General features: G+C 33.8%; 1 protein-coding gene across 3 annotated transcripts in view; it reads left to right on the forward strand.

Moving 5' to 3' along the window:
- SESTD1 (SEC14 and spectrin domain containing 1) overlaps nt 1-20,322 on the forward strand; it is a 164,208-nt gene that overhangs the window by 103,725 nt on the left and 40,161 nt on the right. For all 3 annotated transcript variants that reach the window (XM_017868273.1, XM_017868272.1, XM_017868274.1), the window contains 4 exons: nt 11,815-11,928; nt 13,824-13,921; nt 16,711-16,766; nt 19,355-19,566. In XM_017868273.1, coding sequence (XP_017723762.1) covers nt 11,815-11,928; nt 13,824-13,921; nt 16,711-16,766; nt 19,355-19,566 — 480 coding nt within the window. The remainder of the gene's footprint in view (nt 1-11,814; nt 11,929-13,823; nt 13,922-16,710; nt 16,767-19,354; nt 19,567-20,322) is intronic.

Below are 20,322 nucleotides of genomic sequence, written 5' to 3' on the forward strand. Positions count from 1 at the left end.
GGAATGTTTTACCAGGAAAGGATAAGTATTATAGTTACAGAAGGAATAATGAGAGTAAAGGAGAAACAAGTTTTTAATCTTTCTACAAGTTAAAATTCGAGATTAAAGAAAACCTGCACAAATGCTTTATTAAAAACCAGATGGTAAGTACCTCTCTCTTCAAACTTGTTGAACCATGGTATGTGCTAGTTAATACAATATTGTGGTTTAGTCGTTTAATTTGTCTTGTCTTGACTTCTCTAACATATATAAAATGAAGGGGGAAAGTAATATTTATGTAGGGCTTTATTATTTTTAAAACTTTATGTTTTGTATTGTCTTTGAAAGGACTTAGCAAAAGTTTGAAATGCTTGTGCAGGGTAGTGATCTTTTCTTCCTTCTTTTTCGTAGTTTTTTTTTATTCTTGTTCCCTTTATGCTGATTATTAGATTTCAGATTTCTTTGGTAATATGAGGATAGATTTGAAATTTAAATTTCTGCTTAGTAAAATGATAGCTACTTTGAACGTAACCAGTAACCTTTTTCTTCATAAATTTAATGATATGCATAAATATTAGAATGTTCATGGAGATGGCTATTTGAAAATAATTGATGAAAGTCAGAATTTGATCCATTCCACATTCTTAAATTGATAAAACATATATTAAAGTGTCGTTTTCCTAAAGGTGAAATCATGACTCTAATGCAAATATAAAATGAGCTTAAGTCAAATACATTATTCAATTCATTGATAGATTAGGTTACCAGTAATTTGTAAGCTGTGGTTCAAAGAGCATTTGAGGAATTCAGGGTTTTTATAGGAAAAGATTGCCAACCAAATTAGATACGAACCTAATTATTGTTCTATACATCCATAAGTTGTAAACTTTGAGGTTGTCTCTTATTCCACTGGACAGAAGTGTATCAGTCTCATTAGACAATTATTTGCCTTTATTCTTTTTTCTTTTTTTTTTTTTGAGACAGAGTCTCGCTCTGTTGCCCAGGCTGTAGTGCAGTGGCACAATCTTGGCTTACTGCAACCTCCGCCTCCCAGGTTCAAGCGATTCTCCTGCCTCAGCCTCCCGAGTAGCTGAGATTATAGGCATGTGCCACCACGCCCAGCTAATTTTTTTTTTTTTTTTTTTTAGTAGAGACAGAGTTTCACCATGTTGGCCAGGCTGATCTTGAACTCCTGACCTTGTGATCCACCCACCTCGGCCTCCCAAAGTGCTAGGATTATAGGCGTGAGCCACCATGTCCAGCCTATTTGCCTTTATTCTAAACAGAACCTACAAGTTAACTTCTACTCCTACTACTCCTACAGAGCTTACTACCCACTGATCAGTCTATAGAGAGTCAGTCAAAGATACAAACCCACCACTGCATGAAACAACACCCAATAATAATGTTTGCCTGTTTCCGAGATTTAGATAGTTTATCTGATAGATGAATTTTATTTTTTATAGGAGGATATTTTGTAAAACTTGATTTTGGATATCAGTGACATACTGCATTGATCACTGCAAGATAATATAAGCTGTTTCTTGAAGTTTGATATTTTAGTATCAAACTATGTATCAGTCTCTCGTTAAACTTTGTATTCCAAGCTGAGAGCAACATTATTTAGTATTTTCCTACATCATTTTCTAAATTTTTCAGAGGATTTATATCCTTAATGGAGGAATATATTTTAATACTATCTTTTAAAATATTTTTTTTTTTTTTTTTACTTAAAATATATTAATTTGAAAACTTTCAGATATTAGTTACCTAGTTTGGGAGATTTGTCAGTTGCTCAGATTTATCACTCAGCTGGAAATCATAATCAGTTTGGTGGCTTTCTCTGTTAAACAATTTCAAATAGACCACTGGTGAATAACGAACCATAAGTGTCACTGATAATTGATATGTAACAACTTAAGGGGAAGAATAGGGATGATAATCCTATAAATTTGCCTCAAGACAATTATTACTAAAGGTGTAAATTGTACTCATTTCATAAAATTGTTATGTAGCATATCAAGATGTCTTTAGTACTCTAAAAATAATGGTAAAAAACATAGTATGCAGTGTGATGAAATTAAGTTTGGTTCTTCATTTTTGGAGAAGAAAAGACTTTACACATTCAAAGAGTTATCTACCAGTCCAGGACTGCAAACCTTTTCTCTTATATAGTTGCTTAAAAGAAATACGAAAATTACAAAAGAAGCCAGCTAGGTTTTTTAAAAGTATAAAAGTTAAAATGTCAAATATCAGGTCATGAAAATAGCTTTTCCTCTCTATTTTTGATGGCATAATACCTTTTTTCTTTTTGAGACTGAGTCTTCCTCTGTTGCCAGGCTGGAATGCAGTGGCGTGATCTCAGCTCACTGCAACCTCCGCCTTCCGGGTTCAAGTGATTCTCCTGCCTTAGCCTCCTGAGTAGCTGGGACTATAGGTGTGTGCCACCACTCCCAGCTAACTTTTGTATTTTTAGTATAGACAGGGTTTCACCATGTTGGCCAGGATGGTCTCGATCTCTTGACCTCGTGATCTGCTTGCCTCAGCCTCCCAACATAATACCATTTTGATTGTGATGTATATGTAATCTTAAAATTCAACATGAAAGGTAACTTTATAAATGATTTATGGTGAATTATTGTATTTTGTATGACTGTTTCTAAATTAACTGAAGATCCTTAATATCATTTCTTAAGTGGGAAAAACACAAATTGGTCTTACATTTTTATCTTGGTATAATATATTATTTAAGGCCAGGAGCAATGGCTCACGTCTGTAATCCCCACACTTTGGGAGGCTGAGATGGCAGGATTACTTGAGCCCAGGGGTTTGGAACCAGCCTGGGCAACACAATGAGAACCCTTCTCTACAAATAATAATAACAACAACAACAACAACAATAATAATAATATTAAAAACAGGTATGGTGATGTACACCTGTATTCCTAGTTACTAGGAAGGCTGAGGAGGGAGGATCACTTGAACCAAAGAGTCAAGATGCAGTGGCCCTCCAGCCTGGGTGGCCAGAGAGAGACCCTATCTTAAAAAAAAAAAAAAATTGTTTAAGGTGTTATTATGAAGTTTGCTTTAATTTAGTATTTTGTAATACTAATAATTAAGTAAATCCTTTTAGAAAAATTAAAACGAGCTTATTATATATACTACTTCATTATGTTCTGCAAAATAAATGTAGAATGATATGGAGAGTGTATGAAATTTTCATAACCAGGAAATAGTGATTTAGAGAGTCACAATAGGCTAGTCTAAAGAAATGGTGGATACTTTTGGAAAATTTACTCTTTTAAATGTTTTTCTGAGAAATGAAAATGTTGAGTTTGTGGTTCCATCTTCTCCATGGGCAATGAATTGTTTGATTTTTTAAAGAAGGTTTATCTTTAAGTTAGAATATGATGTTTCTATCAATTGGTCACTTAAATTAAAACAGGTGACAATGTCAGTAAATATTTGAAAGAAGGTTTTGCAGAAGATAATAAAGAATTAACCATATAATTTTTAAATTAATATAATCTATTTATATATATTTGTGCCATTTTGTACTTTTCAGTATTTGTGCTCTAATTCACAGTGTTATTTCTTATTCATTAATCACTTCACTAAAGATTTTCAAAGCTTTTTTTATAGCTTTGGAAAATGTTTCTTTAGAATTTTCAGCAATTGTGTCATTGTTTCTTCATTTTCATATTTAGAATCATAGGATAAAATGAATTATACATAATACATGTGATCTCAATATGATTTTGAGGGGGAATCTTTTCTAATTTTTTTCTTACTTTTAGTTGATGATTGCTCTCTGAGGCTGGACTTCAAAAAAATTTGATTATGGGCTGGGCACAGTGGCTCACACCTGTAATCCCAGAACTTGGGGAGGCTGAGGCGGGTGGATCACCTGAGGTCAGGAGTTCAAGACCAACCTGGCCAAAATGATGAAACCTCATCTCTACTAAAAAATTACAAAAACTAGCCAGGCATGATGGTGGGCATCTGTAATCCCAGCTGCTCGAGAGGCTGAGGAAGATAATTGCTTGAACCTGGGAGGCAGAGGTTGCAGGGGGAAGAAGAGAAAGGGTTTGTTTTATACACCCGGCAGGGGTGAGGAACGGAACAAAAAAAAAAAAAAAAAAAAAAATTTTTTCATTATGTCTCTTTCTTTGTTTTTTTCTTCTTTGCCAGGTAATAGAACATTTCCCGTAAGATAAAACTGATCCTTTGATTTGCATTGCTTTATATTTAAACTTTCATATAGGTTTGCTATCTGTGAAAGTTTAGTGGTCTCTTCAAGACCTGTAACAGTAAGGAACATAGGAAGCCCTACCAGTATTTTGTAATTTTAAAAGCTGTAATGAAACAATTTATAGAAAATCACCTAGTCTGGGATTCCTAATTTTGTTTTGTTGCATTACCCTGAAATGTGTCAGTTTTTTCTGTTTTCTTCACGTTGAGTTTTTGCTTTTAAAACATCTAGAAATCTCTACACAGTTTTCCTTTTTCAACATTCCAGTTCTACTTCAGGCCTAAATCCCACCCTGCAAATGGTTTCTTACTTTTGCTTGCGTGTTTGAATTTGCTCTTTTCAAGCAAATTCACAGTGGTGAAATCACACCCTTCTGTGATGTTTGCCATCATTGGAGTGGAGTTGAATTGTCTGTTTATTCAAACTTGGTTTGTCCTCTAGGAAGCAGTTGTCTGTAATTTATATGTTGTATCCTGGTAAGTGGTGTAATTTTCCAAAGGCAGGTGGACAGTTTTTCACCTTTGTAAACAGAGTGTATTTTTGCAGTGCATTGGAAGGAGAGATTCTCTTTCCTCTTACACATGCTGATCCTGACCCACTTTATAAAGGTGATTGTTAGGTGAAAAGCGTATGTATAGAATAAGATGTTTCCTACTATTGCACACTCTTAAATGTCTTTTCCCTTCATTCTTTTTCTAAAATAATGTTTCTAGTAAAATGGAAACATTTATTGCTCTTTAGCCAGCCTACTCTGCCCTTTCTCCTCACCTTCACCCTCTTAAACAAAAATGAGATTATTGCAGTGAAAAGTGAGATGCTTCATCACAGTAGATAGTTCTGTAAGTTGTTAATTGGAAATTATTGTGATTATGAGTCTGCTGATTGTTCAAACTGTTGCTTTTCCCCCACATACGTTATTTAACTTTGGGATACCTTTGGTGTTGATAAAATTCTGTATGTCTACATGGCAGGGCTACTGTTTTAACTTTTAATAGCCACCAGTGAATTTTATAAGAATATGGATTGTATAAAATGTTTTATAATAATGGAGAAAATGAGTTTTCTGTAGCTCTCCATAATTGTGTTCTTCCCTTATTTAAAACTATTTTGCATAGGTAAAAACAGAATAGCAGTAATCTTGGTCAATTTAAAAAAAAATTATTTTGATTAAAAGATAGTATACTCCTAAATATGTGTTATGTCATAAAAGGTGAATCTGTACTGTTGACATTTAAGTTCATTTTAGGAAAAAGCTTTTAAGAGAATTATTCAGATGGAAATAAACTTCTGTTATATGTAGCTGTTAACTGGAAAATTTCTCTATGGCTCGTTAAACTCGAAACATGTATATCAGTGATTTTGGTACATTTAGGAACAGTAAAAGTAGAAAGGAATACATATGGTAAGGCTAACCAGTGTGGGTAGAAAAGTGACAAGTGCTCTTCATTGGACAAGACAGGTAATATATTAGAGAGAATGGCCCAAATTAAATGTATCAGATATCAACTCATTAGAATTATGTCCTTTTAGAGCTTAAAGAAACATCATCGATAATTTAATGAAGATGGCTTCTTCGAAAGATTGGGGAATAAGCTTGGAGTGGTGAATTCCTTTAGGTTGTCTTCTACATAAGTTAGTTAATTTGTGGCAGAACTAGGGCACAAACCTGGAATGAATGGCTTCTAGTTTTGTATGTTTTCATTTGTAAAATAATGGTGTTTTTTCCTGGTAAAAGGGTTGGGAAATCATTTGGAGTATTCTAGTAAAGCCTTTGGCCCTCTGCTGTTAAGACAAAAGCAGCAACAACATTTAGGGTGTTTTCGGCAAAGGCTTTAGAACAAAGCAGAAAACTTTATTCTACATTTTGTGCATTACATAACCGTCTCGAGAATATTGCAGAGAAATATTGCAAAGAAACAAATGAAAAGCTAATTTATTTGCCAGAAGCATATCTTATTCATCCTCACATTCGCAACACTAAAACACACATCTTCTAATAAATAAGTTTAACTCCACTAAGTAATGATTGTTAAGTGAATCAATAACACATTATTAAAAATTAAGTTTAATATAAGGGACATCTGACTAAGTATTTGGATTTATTTCTGGGTTCTGTATTGGTATGGTATAAAAATAGTCACATAGACCAATGGAACAGAATAGAGAACCCAGAAATAAGTCATCCTGTGATTTACCATCCTATGATTTTAAATGTGAAATCATCCTATGATTCTGAATATGAAAACAAAGAAACAATGACACTGTTACTATGACCTTATAGTATGGTTTGAAATCAGGTTGTGTGATGCCTCCAGGTTTGTTCCTTTTGCTTAGTCTTGGTTTGGCTATACGGGCTCTTTTTTGGTTCCATATGAATTTTAGAATTGTGTTTTCTAATTCTGTGAAGAATGATGGTATTTTGATGGGGGTTGTGTTGAATTTGTAGATTGCTTTTGGCAGTATGGGCATTTTCACAATATTGATTCTACTCATCCATGAGAATGGGATGTTTCCATTCGCTTGTGTCATCTTTATTATATTTTATATATATCATTATATTAATATATATTATATATTGTATATATATCTACATCTATCTATCTATCTGTCTATCTGATGGAATACTACTCAGCCATATAAAGGAATGAATTAACAGCATTCACAGCGACCTGCATGAGATTGGAGACTATTATTCTAAGTGAAGTAACTCAGGAATGGAAAACCAAACATCGTGTGTTCTCACTGATACGTGGGAGCTAACCTATGAGGACACAAAGGCATAAGAATGATAAAATAGACTTTGGGGACTTGGGGGAAAGGGTTGGAAGGGAGCAAGGGATAAAAGACTATAAATAGGGTGCAATGTATACTGCTCGGGTGATGGGTGCACCAAAATCTCATAAATCACTACTACTAAAGAACTTACTCATGTAACCAAACACTGACTGTATCCCAGTAACCTATGGAAAACTAAAAATAAATAAGGGACATGATAGTAGGATTTTTCAAAAGATTTTCATCAGTATTTAAATAGAATATTATGTTAAATAAAATGCAATTGAGGAGCAAAAAGACCATCCTTATATTTTGTATTTTTTTTGAGACAGAATCTCCTTCTGTTGCCCAGACTTGAGTGCAGTGGCACGATCATAGCTCGCTGCAGTCTTAAAATCCTGGGCTCAAGCAATCCTTTTACCTTGGCTGCCTGCCCAAATTGTTGGGATTACAAGCATGAGCCACCATGTCCGGCCTGCATTTTCAGGAGAGAGTGCTCTGGGATTTTATCTTTTCAGATGTGAATTCATGCTCAATTTAGCAAGTAATTTATTTCCTAATAGAATAAATATATATTACTTGGTTTTGTTTTTAGTATATATAGTTATATATCTTGTTAATATATTGCTTGACATTTTTAGAGAAAGGAAAAGTTATTTTCTGGGATCTGATTGTGTTTAATTTCCCTAGTGTGAAAGCATCTCTGTGGATCCCCAAAAAAGAGTTGTGGGCCCAGTGTGGTGGCTCACACCTGTAATCCTAGCACTTTAGGAGGCCGGGGCGGGTGGATCACTTGAGGTCAAGAATGTGAGACCAGCCTGGCCAACATGGTAAAACCCCGTCTCTACTAAAAGGACAAAAAAAATGAACCAACCATGGTGGCATGCACCTGTAGTCCCAGCTACTTGGGAGGTTGAGACAGGAGAATCGTTTGAACCTGGGAAGCGGAGCCTGCATTGAGCTAGAAATCAGTAATACGGATTGCTGATATGATTGATTATTGATTTCTAGCTTAATTTTATTGTGATCGTAATAACGTATTCCTTTGAAATTTACTGAGGCTTTCTTATGCACTAACATACAGTCAAGTTTTAAAATATTTCATAACTTGCTTGAAAAGAACGTGTAATTCTCTTATTATTGGTTGTGGGATTTTGTATATGTTTATTAAATGCAACTTTTTAATCTTTAGCTTCTCTTTGTCTTATACATTTTTTTTAAGAGACCAGATTGTTTGCCCTATAGAGTTTCCAGTTGTCTGCCTATTTCTGCAAGTATCCCTGTGGTATAATTTACATGTATTTTTATAAATTGATAGTTGGATTTAGACAGTGATTAGATTTAGAGTTGATTTTCTTTTTCTAAGGCTCGTCACAGGTGGTGATGTGTTCCTTGATGATGAGATTTGTAATAGTTGTCTTTTTGTGATGTTAGTAGCCATTGATGTTCAGTGTCTAGATCTCTTACTTCATTAAAAATTATAAAATGATGATCTAGTTCTATTATTCCTTCTTCATTTACTAGCTGTAATAGTTTTATAATGAGAAACTTATTATTTGTCTATCCAGTAATACAGTTTGTATACGAAAAGTGAAATAAATGCTTGTTTCTCTTTATTTGCTGGTCTCCCTCCCTCCCTCCCTCCCTCCCTCCCTTCCTCCCTTCCTTTCTCCCTTCCTTCCTTTCTTCCTTCCCTTTCTTCTTTCCCTTCCCTTCCTTCCCTTCCTTTCCTTCCATTCTTTTCTTCATGGGGTTCTCTGTCCCCCAGGCTGGAGTGCAGTGGTGCAATAATAGGTCCCTGCAGCCTAACTCCTGGAAACAAGTGGTCCTTCTGCTTCAGCTTTCCAAGTAGCTGGGACTACAAGTACACTTTTTTATTTTTTATTTTTGTAGAGATTGGATTTTCTTACATTGCCCAGGCTGGTCTTAAACTCCTGGTTTCAAGCAATCCTCTTGCCTTGGTCTCCCAAAGTGCTGAGATTACAGGCATGAGCCACCATGCCCAGTCTGGTTTTCATTATAGTATGTTCTCTAGCTTAGTCCAGTGGTGATTATTTATTTTGTATCAGTGTGCACTCATTGATTTAAGCATATTTAATGTTTCAATTCATGGCATTTATCATTCTTATTGATGTGTAACTTGTCACGTCTTTGGTCAGTGGAAGCCTTTTCACGTCCTTTCATCACAACCATAGTAGTCTTTGATGGCTTTTTTGATGTCTGATAAGGTGTTCCAAGCTTACTCATCATGTGTATCTCTCCATTTCTCCAAGGAGCCCTGATTCCTTTTATCTTATTTTATTTTATTAAAAAAAATTTTTTTTGACGAATGCTATTTTAGTAAAACCTGATTCTTTTTTTTGAGAAATGGTACTCAGAGATCACAGTCTGGATACTAGGAGTATACATTTTTACAAAATTGGTCATTATTTCTAAACCTTCCATTGGACACAACTAGAAAATACATATACATATAAATGTGTGTGAGAGAGAGAATGAGAGTGTGTGTGTTCATTTAAAATGAAATACATTGTGGAGTTTAAACTGATAATTCCAATTTAAAATGAGCACCATAAGGATGCTTTTTCTCTCCCACATCTTCCTTCCTCCCTTGCCAAAAATCCCATTTTCTTAAGGTTGCTGGGGATGGCAGAATTATAATATCCCATCTCACTCATTGGCTTTGTTCCTCATCAGGTGATTGCAGAATGGCAGTACTAAAACTATCACTAACAGCACAATTACTGAAAACATAAAGAATCTAATGATTCACCTCATTAGTTGTAGGTATTCTGTTTTCTTATGTCAGTTTTGATAAGTTACACTTTTTAATAGGAATGTCTATTCTTCTAAGTTTATAGGTATTGGCACAAAATTATCCTGTATCCTTAATGTCTTTTAAACCATTGCTATCAATGAAATTGTATTCTCCTTTACGTTGTTACCATTATTTATTTGTACTTTGTTTTCCTTGCTTCATCCTATCAGAAGTTTGTTGATTTCGTTAGTCTTGTCAAGAAATAAATTTTGACTTTTTTGAGCCCCTGTAAGATCTGAATTTATATTTACTTCTGATTTTTCACCTCCTTTCTTCTATTTTCTTTGGACTTACTCTGTCTTTTTCCTCTCCTCACTTCTTAGATGAGTCACTTAGCTCATTCACTAGGCTGTGTTTCCTCATATAAATGTTTAAGACTATTAATTTCCATTTAATGTATTGTTATCAATAGCAATTTGTTGTACACTCAAATTTGATAGAGTTCATAGTTCTATAAATTTTTCATGCAGTGTTTTTGGTATCTTCCTGAGGATGAAATTTCCCCTCTTTCAGCAAAGCAGTCTTGGTGATTTCTCCTTTTTTATTGTTTATAACGTCATATACAGTACGGATGTACCTTGTTTTACATATTGTCTGTTTCTGAATGTTTCATTTGTCTCTTTCTAAGTTCTTCCACAAGTCCTCAAGTTGTTTTTTAAATTTTTTAAAAATCAGTTTTATGAGATATAATTTATGTGAAGTAAAATTCATGCCTTAGCATATAGTTTTATGAGATTTGACAGGCACATATAGTCACATAATTTTTGCCGTAATCAAGATACAGAAGAGTTCCAAAACTTTCGCACATGCGCTCTGTAGTAGCCCCTTTCACCTTTCTCTCTGTGGTACCTGCCTTCTCTTCAACTTGAAACTAGTTACAGGTTTCCCTGTAACCTCAGCTTTCTTAGGAGTTCCAAAAAAAGTTATAATTTTGCAGATCGTCTGGCTTTTGTTATTGTGAGAGTAGGAATGATGCTCTTTCCAGCCAGACACATAATTTTTCTTATCAAATCATTTTTGGTAAATTCACATTTCCATATATCATTTAGTATTAACACTACTGTTTGAATATCTTTCTTCCATAGATGCATTTTCTTTTATATTCATGTATCTTCACTGAAGTTTTATTTAGTTCTGCAGTGGTCTCTTAGGTACTTATTTAATTTCTATTTGAAATCTTTTTAACTTTAGAGTTAAAAGATTAGCATTTTAAAATGTACTTTTCAAGTTTGTAAATACTCTGATCTCCTAGTTTTTACTAAAAATTAAATATTGGCATACGTTATCATGGGTTATACTCTATAACTGGAGGACTTGTTTTGTTCATATGTAATCAAAGGGACATTAGAAAAACCTTAAAATGGGTCACTTTTTGATTGCCGGATTTACTCTTCATAGGGCTTATCATTTTAGTGTCCTTAGCTAATTTTAAGGTGATGTGAAAATTTTTTATTACTTCATCGCATTAAGGAATTGATTTTTGTTACAAAGAAACATTAATAAAATATTTTTGAAAATATTTCATCTGAACTGCTGGTACCTGTTGTTTTTTGAAATGTGGTATTAGAAAAAGTTTTTGGTGAATTTTTTATCAGGTATCTATAACCAATTTATTGAATTGGTTTTAAATATTGTATTAAGTAAATGATAATGTGTCATCATGTTGGAAACAGCATTGCATATTTTAACCTAATTTTACCTCCCGGTTACTTTAATGGACTTTAANATAAAATATTTTGAAAATATTTCATCTGAACTGCTGGTACCTGTTGTTTTTTGAAATGTGGTATTAGAAAAGTTTTGGTGAATTTTTTATCAGGTATCTATAACCAATTTATTGAATTGGTTTTAAATATTGTATTAAGTAAATGATAATGTGTCATCATGTTGGAAACAGCATTGCATATTTTAACCTAATTTTACCTCCCGGTTACTTTAATGGACTTTAATAGGGGTTACTAAATGTTTCTTTTCTTTTAACCTTTTGTAGGTTATTTTAGTGTCTGCCAATAAATTGACTCGTTATATAGAACCATGCCAATTAACAGAAGATTTTGGTGGGAGTCTCACCTATGATCACATGGACTGGTTAAATAAGAGGCTGGTTGGTATATTACAATGAGATAAAATGTTATTGCATAGAAATAAGATATATTTTCACAACTTTATAATTGTATTCTATTAAAATATAGATTATTTTCTTTTACAAAATGGAGAATTATGTGCATACCACATTATATAACATAATAGACAAATACTGTGCAGTTAGACTTACTTGATTAGAATTCTGATTCTAGTTGCTAGCTGTATGGCCTTCAACAATGTATTTAATTTTGCCTTGGCTTGATTTCCACATCTGTAATATGGTGATAATAAGAGTACCTACCTTTGTGTGATTATGGGTAAAATGAAGTGAATATACATATAAAGCATTTAGAATAGCACCAGACATGATATAGTAGCGCTATATAAGTATTAGCTATTACTGTTCTGTCATTGATAGCATTAGTAAAAGTTGTAAATTTTTAAAGTAAATAACAGTAGCATAATTTCTCTCTTTTTTTTATTTTTTATTTTTATTTTTTTTGAAATAGAGTCTTGCTCTGTTGCCCAGGCTGGAGTGCCGTGGTGTAATCTTGGCTCACTGCAACCTCTGCCTCCGGGATTCAAGCAGTTCTCCCGCCTCGGCCTCCTGAGTAGCTGGGATTACAGGCACACGCCACCACACCCAGCTAATTTTTGTATTTTTAGTAGAGACAGGGTTTCTCCATGTTGTTCAGGCTGATCTCAAACTCTTGACCTCGTGATCCACCTGCCTTGGCCTCCCAAAGTGCTGGGATTACAGGCGTGAGCCAGTGCTCCCAGCAAACAGCAACATAATTTCTTGAGGTGATCTAGTTGCTTTACCATTTTCAGAGAATATTTAAACATTAATTTGAATTATCAACTTGAAGAGCAGTTTGACATATTAAGCATTTTCATTTGTGAAAATGTATCATCTTCGGCAATCTAGACTTCTGAAATCTGCTACTCTGTGTAATTTGATGGTTTTTTAAATTGAACTACTGAAAGAACAAACGTCAGATTAACTCATTTTAGATTAAATGATAATTTTTTTGGAGAATAGTGAACTTTTGGTTATCTCTGAATGGTTAACTAATTTCCACCCAGTTTATTTATTGCCCCAGGCTGAAATGCAGTGGCATGATCACCACACACTGCAACTCCTGGCCTCAAGCAGTGCTTCCAACTCAGCCTCTCAAGTAGTTGCTACTGCAAGTGAATGCCACCATGCCTGACGAAGGTTTTATTTTTCGTAGAGATGGAGTCTCCTTGTTGCCCAGGCTGGTCATGAACTCCTAGGCTCAAGCAACCCCTCTACCTCGGCCTCTACCTCGGCCTCCCAAAATGCTGGGATTACAGGCATGAGCTGCTGTACCCAGCCTATTTCTACCATATTTAAAAAGTGCTGTCAGTCAAGTGATTGTCCACTTTATTACTTACGTTTAGACAGACTTGTGCAAATTCCTTTTCAGAAATATTTGAAGAAATCATTAAAATTATAACTAATTTTAAATGCTATATGCATGTAATATAATAACTATTATGTGAAACCAACATGTGTTGGTGATAGAATAACATAAAGAAATGTTCTGTAACTGTTATTAGAGACTTAGCACGTTCTAAATTACATGTATGTAATTAGAACTGTTACCGATGCAAATGTTTCTCAGAGAAACACTTATCTGAATGGAGAATGAAGATAATTTATTGATGTATTTAAATTTTAAAAATTATTTATCCATGAAACCATTGCTTTAGGAAACAGTTTTGTCTTCTCTTGTGTACATTGTTGTGCTCTGGTGGTAGAATTGCACTGACTGCCAGGGAAGGAAAACAAATCCTAGCTGGCCAATTCTATTGCTATTAACAGATGATCCTTATTACATATTAATTTTTAAGACTGTTCTTAGTATGTTAATAAAACTCATATTGTAGGTTTTTGAGAAGTTTACAAAGGAATCTACATCATTATTAGATGAACTTGCTTTGATTAACAATGGAAGTGATAAAGGAAATCAGCAAGAGAAAGAAAGGTAGGTGACTAGTGGCATGTGCAATTATATCCTTTCAAAACTGTAATTAATCTGATAAAAGATAGCTCTATTGTTAATACAAGCTAAAAAATCTACAGTAAAAAAAAATCTTCATTCTATCAAAATTGATATACAATATTCATGAGAATTTGCTTTACGTGTAAAACGTATTGGTTTAAATCAAAGTTTCTTCACAAAAGCCTTGTTTTTTTTTTTTGTTTTTTTGTTTTTTTTTGAGATGGAGTCTCACTCTTGCCCAGGCTTACTGCAGCTCCGCCTCCTGGGTTCATGCCTGGGTTCATGGGTTCTCCTGCCTCAGCCTCCCGAGTAGCTGGGTCTACAGGTGCCCGCCACCTCACCCAGCTAATTTTTTGTATTTTTAGTAGAGACGGGATTTCACCATATTAGCCAGGATAGTCTCGGTCTCCTGACCTCTTGATCCGCCCGCCTCGGTCTCCCAAAGTGCTGGGATTATAGGCGTGAGCCACCGCACTTGGCCCATTTTTAAATTAATAGTAATGTATTTACTTTTTTCTGACACTATGTAAAGTGTTTCAAGAACATATTTTCAAAAGAAACAATTTTCTGCCTTTTTAGAGTTATCTTCTTTCCTAGCTAAGAATATGAAAAAAGTTGCAGTTTGAAATACAATTATTATAACCCTTATTTGAATACATTAGTACTAAAATGTCTAGCTTATAGAACTTTTTCTGTTGTTGTAAAATATGTGATATTCGTGAATTCAACTTGGAGAATTTAGTGTTTTATGACATGCGATGAAGTAATAGTTGAGTTATCTGAATGTAACTACCTAGATTTATCATGTTAACAGATTTTCCTTGATTTACAGCCTTGTCAGCTTTCACATTTCTGTTGGTAGGCCAAGTCCCCCTCCTCAGATAAAAAACACTTTAGCAAGCAAATTAACTATTCAGGTCACTTGATTATTACTGGTCACTAGAACAGTAATTTTTCATTAGGAAATGTGAAAGAATCCTTGTCTTCCCTGTCATCCTGTCTCCTTTGAATCTGACCTTGAAGATACAGTGGAACCTGAATAAAATGCTTGTTGTTATTCCATGAATCCAAATACAGTCACATATCAAGTTTTTGAGTGTAAGATCTTAGTTTTAACAAAATCTTGATTAAAACAAAGTCAAAATGTGAAAACAAATGGTTTGAATGTAAATCTGATTAAAGTCACCACAAGCAGTTAGGAATGTTTCTATCCTATAGATGCCATATAAAAATGTAAAATTATGAAATTTTGTCTGTGTATATAAATATGTGATTGTGTGTCTGTAGATGTCACACACACATATATGCTGTGGTTTAGGAATTGAAAATATCATGAGTTACTTGATGAAAATTAGCTGGACTTCTTTGCTTTCTGAATAGTCCATCAGAGTAAGTTTGATGTTTCTTCGTTACATTCCTTGGGAAAGACATCCCATGTTGGTGCCTATAGAAAATGAGTCCATGGTCAAAGAGTTTAATACTGTTGACTATATTTCCCTCTTTGAGAATGACTGTGAATTTGCAGATTACAGGTTTTGAAGAAGCAGTGCAGCAAAGAAACCTGTTTAATTGCTTCCTTAAAACATATCTTGTTCAGGCTGGGTGCAGTGGCTCACGCCTGTAATCCCAGCACTTTGGGAGGCCAAGGTGGGTGGATCACAAGGTCAGAAGATAGAGACCATCCTAGCCAACGTGGTGAAACCCTGCCTCTACTAAAAATACAAAAATTAGCCAGGCGTGGTGGCGCACGCCTGTAGTCCCAGCTACTCAGGAGGCTGAGGCAGGAGAATCCCTTGAACCCGGGAAGCAGAGGTTGTAGTGAGCCGAGATCACTCTATTGCACCCCAGCCTGGGTGACAGAGCGAGACTCCGTCTCAAAAAAAAAACTTTTTCAGTGTTTTGGGAAACACTTTGGGAAGTGCTGGTTTGCATGACTGCATGAAATATCAAAATCTTGTATTTGCCAGTTCCTCCGCAAGGAACTCACGTGTTATTGCTTAGTTTTCTTTAAACCCCAGATCCCAGATAATAGAGTCCCTCCTCTTGCAAATTTTAATCAACCATCTTTTTTTTTTTTCCAACATTCTTTATGTCAATCCTCAGGAAACATCTGAGGACCTAGATCAATTGACAAAAAGCAAAAAATTTAGCACAAGACCGGTCAGTTACAGCAGCAAGGTCCTTGTCCCTTTTCTTTCCTTCATCTTTTCTTTCCTGTATGTGTTTAGGAAAATAATTGCAGATGTCCAGCTGCACAAGAAGTATGATTAGGGAAGAGAGTACAACTGCTAGGACGGACACACACATACACACACACACACACCCCTCTGGAATATAAGACAGAATATTTGCAGCTGTCAAAGATTGCTGTAGGTAAATAAAGTTTTGACTGGAGGATGGCTGCATGCATTTTTTTAATGTTAAATTTCTGGGTTACTATATGACAAACTTCATTTTGAAACAAATATTCATTGGATAAATATTAAATGGACTTCTTTGATATATTTGAAATAATATGACTAAAAACAGTAAACTGTATTTTTCCAAGTAGTTATTTTATGATTTATTATGTTGGTATTTCTCTGGCTACTAGTATTTACTTCTCCCTAATGGGCTTCCTTATGCTTGAGATAAGTTAGCATGGTAGAATGGTATGCTTCAGATTTTCATACTTTTGTGCCTCTGTTTTGATTTTTTATATATAAAGGAATTTTTAAAGTTACATTGATAGAAATATGTCTTTTGAAAATTATTCCTTTGGTGTTTTCCAGGTCTGTGGATTTAAACTTTCTTCCATCGGTTGATCCTGAAACGGTTCTTCAGACAGGTAAGATTTAAAAAATATTTGTGATAATAATCCAGTAAACCAATTGGATTGATTGGTTCATTAAATAAACATGAGTTCACCATGAATGTGGTACATGTGGAAGGAACTCAAGGGGAAATTTTTCAGGACCAGGGACTGGTTTTGTGGAAGACAGTTTTTCTGTGGACTGGGTGAGGGATGGTTTCAGGATAAAACTGTTCCATGTTAGATCATCAGACATTAGATTCTTATAAGGAGCATGCAACCTGGATCCCTCGCATGCATAGTTTACAATAGGGTTTGTGCTCCTGTGACAATCGGAGGCCGCCACTGCTCTGACAGGTGGCAGAGCTCAGGTAGTAATGCTTGCTGGCCTGCCGCTCACCTCCTGCTGTGTGGCCCAGGGTGGGGGTGGGAGGAACCCCAGCTTTATAATATTTTTAAAAATTAATAATAATTATCTCTCCCTTAAAAGATTGGATTTATTTTATTATCAATAAAATGAAGATAAAAATTTTTATTTCACTGGGTTGCCATGAGAATTATTGAACACTCCTTATGTGGCAGACATTGTATTTATGTATTTTTCTTTTTCATTCTCCTAACAAGCCTTTGAGATAATTAGTATTATTTTATCTATTTTGTACTGGAGGAAGCCAAGGTTTAGCGATAGAAAATAACTTGCTGAAGATCAAGTAACTATTAAACTCTCTCTCTCCATAGCTAAATCCAAAGCCAAAGCTCTACTGTTTTATAATCTTCGATGTAAAAACACTGATCACCTTGCAAAGCCTTGCACACAGTGCTGCCTGATATGTATATTCCAACCCAAATATCTCTGGTAGCAGTTTCACAGACTCTAGGAGAACCAAACTGTTAATTTTTTCCAATTGAAATACCTCAATGTTGTTTCTAATCTTTTTTAAATAATAGCTTATAACTCTAATCCTACGGTGTGCCACCTCTGAGCACTTTACATATGTTAACTCATTTCGGTCCTGTGAAATAGATACTATTGTCATCCCAGTTTTAAGACGGGAAAGCTGAAGCATAAAAAGGTTAAGTAACTTATATAGGTTACACAGCTAGTAAATGCTGAAGCTGAGACTTGGACCTAGGCAGTGTGATTTCAAAGCATGCTCTTTGAAATCATGACGCTATGCTGCTTCTCCAATGAAAATGACATCCACAAGGAAAATATTAAGGGTGACAATTGTCAAAGTAGAAAAAATTAAATGTATTCTGATATTCATAGCTTTTATGAATGTATATAAAAAGACTTTGCACAAATCTTTAGAACAGTTACTTTTCCAATTATAAAATGTAATACATAATAAGTAAATTCTGAATATATTTGTTGTATTGATTCAGGTGTTCTAAGTTCTTCCAGTATGATATACAGCTTATTTTGTTAGAGAACAAAGAAATACTTGTAATCTCTGAATTATTATATATTTAGAAGGTACTGTCAGTAAAATACTGCTCTAGATTTAAAACTTAATTCCATACATATGTTTAACAGCTTGAAAGCTTTTTATTTTAATTCATTGAATTAAGCTTTTACAATTTCTGTTTTAAATTTAATTTTATATGCTACTAGGTCCTATTTTATATGCTGTTAACTTTTAAACTAAGGTTTGAATGAGAGTATAAAACGAAGAGGTTTAGAACAATCATGGGTACTTTTAGAAATTAGAAATACCTCCAAACCATAATTAAAGTTCAGTTGCTGTATATTGATAGCCATTTAAATTTAGGATATTATTCTAAATAAGGAAGAGAATTTAAATATGTGTATTGTTTTGATGCCTAAATATTAGTCACAATAACAATTTTTACCTTATTTACTTTTAAAATTATTTAATACCTACAGCTTTAGTTGTTGCACATTCTGCAATTGTAGTTCCTCATGTATGAGTGGATTTTCTACATGAGTTTTCTGTAATTGAGTCACATTCACTGCAGTTCTAACACTAGTACGGCCCGTTATTATTCACTGTTAATATGTTGTGAAGATTCTTATAAATAGAGATTATATAAATATTATTTTATAAATAAAATAAATAAAAACTTTCTTCTTTTAATCATTCATTATACTATCACCTTTTTTTTAAATGCTATAATTGAGAATACGGATTAATACTGAAACCCTACAACATACAACTTGGATTAGTACCATCAGACAGAAATCCCACAGCATAATTTTGCTCTACAGATAGATAGGATTGTTTGCCACAGTATCCTGAGTAATGAATTCACCAATAACAAAAATGTGATTGATAGAAAAAAATATATAAACCGTATATGTGCCATATTTAATATGTAGTATAGTATTTCTATGGTGTATATGTTTATGATATATGATATAGCATTTTAATATACCAGTTTACATAGTATATATGTACACATACATACACACATATACATATTAATATGTGCAGTTTTCCTATTTACTGTGATCCATAAATTTTTAAATTGCATTTATAACCTGATAGATATGTAGGTAGGCAGATAGGTTTTAAAAACAAAGGACTAGAATTGAGAATATTGAGAAGTGAGAATTGCATTTCTTTACAGGTACTAATTTCAAGTTTCTTTTATTTGTAAAGGGCATGAATTATTATCCGAATTACAGCAGCGTCGATTTAATGGCTCAGATGGAGGGGTTTCATGGTCTCCTATGGATGATGAACTGCTCGCACAGCCACAGGTTATGAAATTATTAGATTCACTCCGAGAGCAATATACCCGCTACCAGGAAGTTTGTAGGCAACGTAGCAAGCGCACACAGTTAGAAGAGATTCAACAGAAGGTGATGCAGGTAGGTGTCTGATTTGAATATATTTAACTCTTTTTAATTCCTTATAATTTCTGCTATGTGACTGACTATTAAGTCTTATATGTACTATATAGAAAACCTTAGAACATATCAAACTGGATTCTGAAACTTTTAAATTAGGTATTTTACAAATAGTATTTGAATTAAAAGTTATATTATTTCTACAGTGATGACATTGAGCATTCAGCTTAGTGTAACAATGAACTTCAAAAATAACTGATTCTTGGAAACATCATCAGTGGTCTCAGTGTATTCTTGCAATAAATAATATTTCATTATTGATACTGGTTTATTCTTAATTTCTAATAACTTAGTTTTTTTGGTTAATTTAGGCATTATGAAGAGTATTTCTGTCCTAGCAAAATAACCCATGTAATGCAAATGATTCTAATATTAAATTTTCTATAATACTGATAGAAAGCATTAAGTGTATTTAGTTGTTAGGAATTTTATTTTCTTTTAAAATTTATTTTATGAGAAAAGTAGGCTAAAATACTAAAATACTAAACGAATACATTTCTATTATTTAGATTATACTGTGGATTTTTATGTTGAATAATTAAGAAAATAAATCTTCAAATATTTTATTTAAAAATACAAACTGGAAACATCCTAATTTTTAAATCTAGGTTCATTCACTCATTAGATAAACATTTATTAAGTGTTTCCTTTGTGGAAGGCATTGTGCTAGATTTTTTACAGGATATAAAGGTAGACTTAGTTTTTACTATCAATAAG

This window comes from Rhinopithecus bieti, unplaced genomic scaffold, assembly GCF_001698545.2.
Source record: "Rhinopithecus bieti isolate Rb0 unplaced genomic scaffold, ASM169854v2 scaffold_3062, whole genome shotgun sequence".
Taxonomy (NCBI): Eukaryota; Metazoa; Chordata; class Mammalia; order Primates; family Cercopithecidae; genus Rhinopithecus; species Rhinopithecus bieti.